Source organism: Dioscorea cayenensis, chromosome 12 (assembly GCF_009730915.1).
Source record: "Dioscorea cayenensis subsp. rotundata cultivar TDr96_F1 chromosome 12, TDr96_F1_v2_PseudoChromosome.rev07_lg8_w22 25.fasta, whole genome shotgun sequence".
NCBI classification, from domain to species: domain Eukaryota; kingdom Viridiplantae; phylum Streptophyta; class Magnoliopsida; order Dioscoreales; family Dioscoreaceae; genus Dioscorea; species Dioscorea cayenensis.
The window spans coordinates 14,465,226-14,475,691 of NC_052482.1; the positions used below are offsets into that span (position 1 = coordinate 14,465,226).

A 10,466-nucleotide genomic window follows, 5' to 3' on the forward strand; every position below is an offset into this window, starting at 1 on the left:
GGAGTCAGAGAAGGTTATGTTAAGTTTATTCTTTTTGTTCTTAGAAGTAGTTGGGAATTAGAGAGGTTGGCCTGCCTTCCGAATTACAGGCTGTGCTTTGGTATTCATTGATTCCTCTATCAATAAATTCCCTATTGTTTTCTTTTGATTCCCATCATGAAGCAGTTGGGTATTCTATCTTGCCTGAGTTAACCTGAATCTGTTTTACGTGCCTTAAAATCAGACAGGCCATGGTTGGGATGTAAAGAGTGTTGATTGGCACCCGACCAAATCGCTTCTTGTTTCAGGTTCCTTGTGTACCTCCCTTCTTTTGTTTTCAGATTGGTAGGGTTTTTCTTTCGTTGCATTTATGATAATTTTTCTTTTGAATGTTGTGTATTAGGTGGGAAAGATAACCTTGTAAAGTTATGGGATGCAAAATCTGGGACAGAGCTGTGCTCATTGTAAGACTAGTCAATTATTCCCTGTTTCTGTTTATATAATATAGTATATTAACATGTTCTATGTGCAGTCATGGCCACAAAAATACTGTACTGTGTGTTAAATGGAATCAAAATGGAAACTGGGTATTGACCTCTTCTAAGGATCAGATCATAAAGGTAGGTTTTTTTTCCCTTGCTCAGTCCAAAATATATTGTCGATTTATTAACTGCATTTGCAACCCATTTAGTCAAAATTTTCAGTCATGCACTATAACTATTGGCCAAATGAAAGCATGCTCACTTTGTCATTTATGGCCCTACAAGTTGAAATTTGGGTCAGTCTATTTGTAATGGTGCATCTCTACCGTCTGTTATTTTTCCCCCCAGAAATTCTATGACTTGCTGCTTTATGATTGTTTCTTGTATATATGGTTTGGTTTTCTGGCCAAGTTTGTTGGTCTTTAGGCACAGGGGGAAACGGGTTGATTTTATTTTTTACCGTTATTAACTCATAATTATAGCTCAACATGTATGTTTCTTTACTATGCCTTGGTACATGGTGGACCTATAATTGAATAGGTTGAGTTTCATAAACTAACTGATCTTCTCATGTGATTCATTGTTCTCATTGTCTTCTGTAAGCTCTCCTTGTATTATGGACCATAATGATGTGATTGAATTCTATCCCTTTCTTTTGTAGTTAACCAAATTTTGACTGGACTCCGAGTAAACCTTTACAGTATTAATTACACTAGTATAGTGTAACTGATTTTATTTTATTTTTCTTGAAATCTTATAAACATTACCTTACGGTTGAGTTTACATGACTTGCCATTGAATTGGATTTGAAGAGGATAAGAAATAATGAATACATTGTAGTTTTAGTATTTTAATCACATGGTTCCCTTATATTTAGGGAGTGTTTGGTTGTCAGGAGTGGATTGGGGGAGGGGTGGAATAGGAGTGAGATGAAGGGAGTGGAGTAGGGTGAGAATGAAGAATGTGTTTGGTTGATAGGTTTTGGAGGTGTAATTTATTGGGAATGGGAAAAGTAAAGAAGGTAAATATGATAAGATGACATTTATGCCCTTTATCAAATGAGATATTATGTAAATTGATAAATTAATTGTTATAAATAAATATTTCAAATTTTTGTTAGTATCATTATAATTAATTAACTATAATAAATAACTATATCAAATTGATAATTAATTATATTTTTTTAAAAATAATCAATTATTAATTAATTAACTATAATAAATAATTAATTAATGAAGAAATATAATCAATTAATTATTATAAATAAATATTTAACTATAATTATTAGTTATTATTATTTCATTTTAATTATTAATTATTATTAAATTATCAACTTAATTATTATATTTAATTAAATTATTATTATTTAATTAATAATTATTGTTAAAATTAATTAATTAATTATTATTTTAATTATTAAATAAAAGGGCAAATTGGTCATTATCCCCAAGGAGTGATGGAGAGGTGGAGCAATCCCCATTTTGGGGGATTGCTGCTCCCTCTACTCACTCCTCATCCACTCCCTCTCACTCCCACTCATGATCATCTCAAACAAAGGCTTAATTCGCTCCTCCCACTCCCACTCACTCCACTCCAATCTTAGTGAGACCAAACACTCCCTTAGTGGTAAAGCTCTGGTTGAGTCAGTGGGGAAGCATGAAAAAGTAGTTTCCAAAATAGAGGCATAAATCTATCAAGCAACTTCCCTTTGGATATGTGGCTTCCAAGGAAAATTTAGATTGCTCACAAATAAATAATAGAGTTATCTTTTTAACATTTTTTTACTTGCTTAAAACCAGTGATAGATTGTGTTGGGTTTAAACTAGGAAATTTTGGATGTTTTTGTTCTTGATTTCACATTAAATTGTCTATGAAATATTGCAAAAGAAAGTAGATGTGTAACATTTGGATTGCTGAATTGGAAGTTGGGATTGTATTGTATAATCATATGGTAGTAAAAATTTTCTGCTCAACTGTAAAGAGTTTGCCGAGTTAATTTCTTTTTCTTATAGTAAGAATAAGATCTTAGAGCAAGGTAGCGATATTAGATGCGGGGAAATTTGATTCATACTTGAGGAACTGCAGAGATCACTTCATTTTACCAAATCATGAGGATAAGAAACTTTGATTTACAAGAACTGTTCATGGAGGCAACTTATACGCACAGAATACAGTCCATTGCTTGGGGCAGTAATATCTGTGTTTGTAGTTGTTATCAGTACCTATGACAACTAGTTCTGGAAGCCTTCTGATTCAGCAATTCTTCTTTTAATTAATAGACTAGTACTGTGGAAGGGAACTCTTAATAATCCTTAATAAATTAAAGCATATAATACTTTTGCAGCCTTATATCATCTTTTGTCCTGTTCCTTTTCAGCTTTATGACATCAGAACCATGAAAGAGCTTGAATCATTTCGTGGACATAGCAAGGATGTGACCGGTAAGACTCTGGTTCTTTTGATTTATATTGTCTGTGCACGTGCAGTCCTGCCTCAGTGGAAATTTCATTGCCCACAAAGTAACCTACATATAAATAATTTCTTTAGAAGTGTAATTGCTCCATGATAATTTAATTATATCATCTTCTGAAGATTGATTATAGTTACATTTGTTCTTTGTTTTGTGTCATGCTTACCATCTTAGTCACCATGAGTTTAAGATTAAATCAGAATTCAGAACTAAATTGGCTTTGTTTCTGTTAATCTGATTTGAACTTGTGGGCCTATTCTAATTTTGGTCTAATTGCCTCAAATTTTGTTGGAAATTGGTGTCAAATCTTGCTTTGCTGAATGGGCTACAAATTGGTAGCATGTCTGGTGGATTCTTGGTAATATCGTGCATACAAAAATAATCGTACACAAACCTGTGGTGCCATGCTTGCTCATATACTGTGCTCAATCCTGGGTTTTGTACCTAACAATTTGTTAATCATTAAGATGGTTAGGTGATGTCCCTAGCTTCTCATTTGTGAGTATTTGAGAAGGTAAGGATGTTCCCTCTCCATTTAATTTTAACAAAAGGGACCTAACTAACATTTTGAGGACATGTTTTTCTCTATTATTATGAAAATTAATGCAGGTAAAATTTATTGTAAATAACTAAATTTAAATGGTTTCATATGCATTTTCTGGTAAAAGTTAAAATTTTGCTTTATTACTCTTACAAAGTTGTTTGTTAGAATAATACACTCTATATTTGTCATCTGAATTAGTTATAGCTACGTTCACTAAAATTATGAACTTGTATTACTGGATAAGTAACTCATGAATATGATAATAATTCACAGCGTTCAACTAACTACAAATGAGGCTGCATTGACAATATGGTAGCAACTGCCAATTAATTGCTTGGTGAAGTTAGTATGAATGAGTCACTGAGTGGTTTGTTAATGATTGATGTATAATTTTATATTTTATATTAGTTTTCAATTTTGTTATTCTAGTGGTTTATCCACTTTATCAAAAAGGAAAAAAATTGTTATTCAATACTATTGATTGTTATTCAATTACGCATTGAAATTGTGATTAATATGTATCATCTTACTTGTTAATTGTTATCACTAATTAGCGATTAGCAATATTAGCGGTTGTTACCTCACTTCTCTCTCTCTCTCTCTCTCTCTCACTCTCACACACACACACACACACACATATTATTCTAAGTTTCTTAAGAAATTTGTTTGTGTATTTCAGTGAGTTTCAATTAGCTGAAATGGTATACTTTGGCTAATACTGAAATTGATATATCAAAGCATATGAAGGGTGGGAAGGTAACTAAATATGTGGTCCGTTTATTACTGTTGGAGCAGCTAATGGGTGGAGGTTAAATTTCATTCCAAATGCCTTTTGTTTAAAATGAAACTCAGCAACTGAATTGGAATATGTCAATGTAAATAATTTTTTTTGCTTTCTGATATGTAGGAGCAAAGTTGCACTAAGATGTACAACTTTTCTGTCCTGTTAAATTAGTTAATATGACATTCATGTTTTTGAACTTGCACTTAATGTAGAGTGTGCTTTTCCTTTTAAAATGCCTTTTTATTAGAATGGAACTCAGCAATGAATTGGAATACATCATTGTGAATAAATTATTTTGTTTTCTAATTTTTAACCCATGGCATATTAATGATGTCTAAGTTCACAAAGTTTTGTTATGCTATTAGTTGACGCAACTTGTATTATTTGTTTTTCCTTTCTAATAATCCATATCGCCTTATAACATAATGAGCCTCCTTTCAATTAACTTTACAGTATCAAGTACTAAATTGTGGCATACTATGTTGTTTTGCTAGCACTGGCTTGGCATCCATTTCATGAAGAGTACTTCACTAGTGGGAGTTTTGATGGATCCATCTTTCATTGGCTTGTTGGGTAATTCCTTTTAACCAGAGTTCCTTTTACATTCTTTTTACAAACATTTGCTTCTGCATTTATTTAGTTTTCTCCCTAAATACACCCTGTGAAAGGAATTTACTTTGTCTGGTCTTTTGTTTGGTAAAGTTGTGTTTGGAATTTATCCGTGTTGTGGGTAGTGTATGCAATTATTTGCTGTAGATTTGCGTCCCTTATTCAATGTTGCCAACCAAGTGTATGGTACTATATATTAGTGGTCCTTGCAAATATTGAATCTTCTAACAGATTAGCACACATGCATAAAGAATATGGTGAACATATATCTGTTTGCCATAAATAAGTTCTGTCTGCATACAACTCATCTTTTGTGATTCTTTTTCGTAATTGAACCAGCTGTTGCAGTTTTATCTTGTATCTCTTATTCATCAACTATTGTCTTGCAGGCATGAAACCCCTCAGGTTGAAGTGCATGGTGCGCATGATAATAGTGTGTGGGACCTTGCTTGGCACCCAATTGGCTATTTACTTTGCAGGTATTTGAGTTGTTCAGTTGCTAAAATTATTTTGGAATATCAATTATCTCTGTATTCTGTCTGGATGAAACCTGTTTATGGTTATTGCTGGCCAAGCCATCTGTTGTATCCCATCTTTTTGCCTGCAGCTATTGCTATTACTTTAGTATGTGCTGGTATTATTTTAAACTGAATTGATGACTAAATTTGTAGTTTAACATTTTATACCATATTCATGTTTATAAAATGTCCCTTCACGATATCAACTATATTTATGTTATTTTCAGTGTGTAATAAAAAGGTCTCATATACATGTTAGTGGAAAATGAGATAAAGAAGCAATCTACTCCTAAAGTTATTGTGTACTTATGTAATTTTGTGGTCTCATACTCATTAGATACTTGTTCTGTATCATTCTTGTCCACATTGAGCACTTGATGAATAATTCAAGCGAGTTCACTGAGTTACAAACACCATTTCTAGATGGGCAATGCTGATATGAATGTGCGTGGGGTGCTAAATCTGCTTTTTTATTTATTAGTGCAATTTTTGCTTTTCTCATGCATGTTTGTCAAGTGATGCTTGCCATCTGTTGAAGTGTTTTGCAATTTGAAATATTTTGTCATGATGAATTATCAAATCACTCGTTGCTTTCCTCAGTTATCACTAGTATTCTGTTTATATCAGTCCAACTTGGCAGACATAATGTGAAAGTAAAAGTTTAGTTGCATTTATCACTATTCTTGGTTTATGTGACTGGCAAGTGCTAAGAGGTAAAAATGAAGGATAGTCTGATACTGGTTGACGTTCTGGTTTAAGTCCCTAATGTTTACATTTTGGCCATGCCACTTGATGTTGGTGATTGTGCGGATGTGCTGTTTATGGGTCTGCTAGGCTAATGTGCATCATTGTTCTCAATTGATGTGTTGTTTTTGTAGTCCGTTATGGTCAAAATATGGCAAATATTATTTCCTGATTTATTTTTCACTACATCCTGCTTATACATCATACATTCTTACATTTCGATCATTGTTATAGTGTTCTTCTTTTTGCAGTGGTAGCAACGATCACACTACAAGGTTTTGGTGCAGAAATAGACCTGGAGATACTTCCCGTGATAAATACAGTATTGCTCAAAGTCAAGGTTGAGCCATTTTACAGTTGGCTTTTTCATTTATTTATTTTTTGGGATCCTGTGTCATGACCTTTTCCTCCATCTGCTTTGTTATGGTATTCTTAAGGATCTTTTTATGGTTGTTGTCTGGCAAAATCGTATACCCTTTTGGTGTGGTAAAGAAATGTATAAGAATGCATATGTTCATTATTTCCTTCTTTGTTTGTTTTCTTAGGCTTTGGTGATCAGAATCCTATGATTGCCAATCGTGTTGGGAGTGGTTTCCAAGCTCCTGAACCTCCACCAACTCCTGGACCATTTGCTGGTGGACTAACTCGGAATGAAGGAACTATTCCTGGTGTAGGAGTTGCAGTTCCATTGTCTGTCCAATCGCTTGATGGTTCTTCTGATCAAGGAGAACTAAGGCAACCTCCGCCAGGTGTTTTGCCTATGGGAGCACCACCTCTTCCGCCAGGTCCCCATCCTTCTCTTTTGGCAGCTAGCCAGCAGCAACCGTACCTGCAAATCCCTCAGCAAGTTCCATCTCAACAACAGCAGAATCAGCCATTTTCCCAGCAAACAGTCTCACTGCCATTGCCCCCTCAAAATTTGCCTCAACTTCAGCCTCCCTCACACTTGACGATGCTTCCTCATCCTCACCTACCTCGTCCTCCTTTACCACAGCTGCAACCGCTTGGATCTGTGGGTATTCCATCATCTATGTCTGTGTCAATGCCCCTTTCTTTGCCAAATCAGATGGTATTTTCTTCATCCTTATCTCATGATCATGTCTATTTATCTCAATCAACAGATTTTAGGATTATTTTCCAAGTATGTTAGTTATCATAAGCTAATAATTATTGTGCTATGCAAAATTTTGGGCTCTTCTAAGGGAGATTTTGAGCTTGCTGGTTCTGAAGTTCTGGGGATTGACTTTGACCTGCTCCTTCCTGTGACATTGGTCTGTTTTGTCAAGAGTTTGCTTATTATTGGGGATACTTGTTCAAAGGGTGATTTTTTTAGCTTGATGATTACTGCAATCTGCTGTGCTTGGTCTGCTTGTTTTACTTCATAATTTTTTAAATTCCTTTAATTCCTTTACTATGTGTCTTTGTTAAGGTTATGTACCAAGTATTTTACTTGTTTTAATAAACTGTAGTGAGTATAGAGAATTCAGTTTTTTCTGCTCTAAGTGTTCAAGGACACTAGTAAATATTTGTTCTAGCGAGTGAACTATAAGAAAACATTGGAGTCATGATGGCACAATCTCTACTCTTACCTGCCTTACTGTAATAATATTACGTCTGGGCTTCAAAAATTTTGGTATAAAATCTTCTTATCTGTATTGCCTGACCAATTTCCCAGCTATGGTATCTTGAACCATTTATGGCATTCTGATTTTTTTTTTGGTCTAAGGCATGCAACAATTTTGAATTCTCTGACTAGGCATTACTTTAATTGTAAATTGAATAATTATGATTAGTGATGTAAAAAGCCAAGCTTGATCTGGTTGTGCTAGATCAAGCTCTTGAGATTGAGTAGCTCGAGCTTAAGCTCAATTCGACCTTGAAATTAACTCAAAAACGTTTTTATGCACTTGGCTTGATTTTAATTTCGGAAGCTCAAGCCTGGGTTAGTATAACTCAAAATTAAAAATAATTGATTTATTTACAAGAATTCAAATCCCACTTGATTTAATTTGAAATTAAAGCCTCATTTATAGCTTGATTTTCTAAAGATAAATAATATAAATTATATTGTCTGTATGATAACACATTTTATAATAATATTATATTATAAAAATATAAAAAATTTATAATATATTGATATATTCCGAGTTATCAAGCTAAGCTCGATCAGCCTCACTCAGCTTGAAATTACTTCAAAGCCTGGTGTGGAAGTTTGAAATACCAAGCTGCTCACATATAGCTTGATTTATTAACAGCGCGAATTAGGATCATATCCAATGGCTTTATTACTCCAAGCATATAAGATTAAATCATTTAGTCTGCAATATACTTGTCCGTGGAGTATTTTTTCTATAGTATTTCATGATGCATATTTTCTATAGTATTCAAAACTAGTATACATCATGTCCAAAAAACTGGCTATTGCGTAATGCATGTTGGTTATCATATTTCAAACCTACAGATAGTGACCTGAAAATAATGGGGCATCTGTTATACACGTCATAGTATTTCATGGATGTAGAATCAACTAGACATGATTGATATCTGATTGTTCTCAGAATATCTGAACATGGAGTAGTATACTATACATAACATTGTAGGGCATTCATTTGATGCAAGGTTATAGTTATTCATTATTATTTTGTTTGCTTGGGAATCAGCCAGTGCATTTTGTTTCTGGTTCAGGTGATGCAAGGTTCTTCGAATCCAATGATATCTCCGATGCAACAAGGGCATATGATTGGTCTCAATCAGATGCAGACAGGGGCTGTGCCTGGTAGCAATATCCAACCAAATGTTGGTGGTTTTCCAACTGGAATAGCAAACATGCAGGGCCCTTTGGGTGTTGCAAGCGGGGGGCAAAACTTTCCGATGACTGGTCTATTTAATCGGCCGCATACTGTTCCAATGTCTCAAGTTCCAGGACTCAACACTTACCAGGTTTTTGATAGATTCATTTCCTACTGCTCCCAACTTTAGTGTTTTATATATATGAAAAATGTTTCCCATGTCAAATTGCCAGTTGGTATCTATCTCACTTGAACTTTTAAATTCATGGTTGCAGCCTGCAATGGGACCGGGAGGAAATATCGGAATTCCGCCACCACCACCGCAGCATGGCTCTGCACCACAATAGTACTTGGTTTGCAACAGTCAGAGTGCCAAATTGCTGAAAACTAGAGTGATTGATTGCTTAACTATGATTCTCCGTAATGCCAATGTCTCAGTTCGAAATATAACTGCAGTGATATGACTTACTTGGCTGATATGCTAACGTGTGAGATTACCGCATTAGTATTATTATTAGGTTAAATTCAGAAACAGTAGTACTAAATGCACTCTTTCTTTTTTTTTTAAAAAAAAAAATTTATTTGAGCAATATTTCCTGGTTGTAAAATAGATGGTTCTTTTTTTCATTGGAAAAGGACTTATTACTGTTTAGCTGCGTGAGCCCTTGAATGCAGGCTTTGGTTTTTTCTGAGAACATGGATTTGATTGCAAACTTTGTACTTGATCATTTAGGGTTTGCTTGAATGCTTTCTATCTTGCTTTGGTCTGCATTATGGATAGAGACATTTGGAATTAGGTCTGATGTATGTGACAAATAGCAGTCAGCTTGATGTTGATTGCTGTGAGCAAATGCATGGTCTGTTGCAGAGGGCTATTTTTACTTTGGAGAGCTGTTTTATTGTTTTTGCATTATTTATGAAATCTCATTTTTCTTATTTTAAAACAAAAACCTATGAATATATTTTCAAATATCAACTAATGCTCCTATCAAATAGTGAAAGCTAAAAAATGTTTAGACAGTAGTAAACCAACTTATAAAAATTGTTGCAAGTAAGATGAGTAAAATATATGATTAATAAGAATGTGAAATAATATGCATAGGTTTAGAGTGCACTGTATGCTTACATCTCATCAACTTGTGTATAATGTGAAGAACTCTTTATTAATAGTTTTTGTCCTACCAGGCTACTAGGTTCATAATGGTTTTTTCATCCAAGTCATTTAATTACAAGGAGGTATTGAATGGAAAAGTTGGTGTTCATGAGAGTGAGCACAATTACTTGTCATAAATTTTATTATTACTATCTCTACCTATTATTAAAATAGATGTATGATCCACTTCGAGAGTGTTTTAAAGAAAAAATTTATTTATTTTTACAATATTTAAGTTTTTATTTATGTTATAATATTAATAATTGAAAAACATTAATTACATTTAATTATTTATGCAATAAATATCAAGACTTTTGAAATCGAAAGTATAAAATAGTTTTTATGGTATGAGTTATTTAATTATATTATTTTATATATAATATTACTTTAAAAC

The 10,466-nt window shown here is 33.6% G+C and overlaps 1 protein-coding gene across 1 annotated transcript; it reads left to right on the forward strand.

Annotated features, from left to right (window-relative positions):
- Nucleotides 1-217: 217 nt before the first annotated feature.
- Nucleotides 218-9,571, forward strand: LOC120273188 (flowering time control protein FY-like; the record flags this gene model as incomplete). Its single annotated transcript, XM_039279825.1, has 10 exons — nucleotides 218-287; nucleotides 383-443; nucleotides 512-599; nucleotides 2,839-2,902; nucleotides 4,754-4,832; nucleotides 5,258-5,347; nucleotides 6,382-6,470; nucleotides 6,676-7,199; nucleotides 8,816-9,070; nucleotides 9,195-9,571. Coding segments are annotated over 10 exons (1,392 nt in total), but the record flags the coding sequence as incomplete, so codon positions are not given.
- Nucleotides 9,572-10,466: the final 895 nt, after the last annotated feature.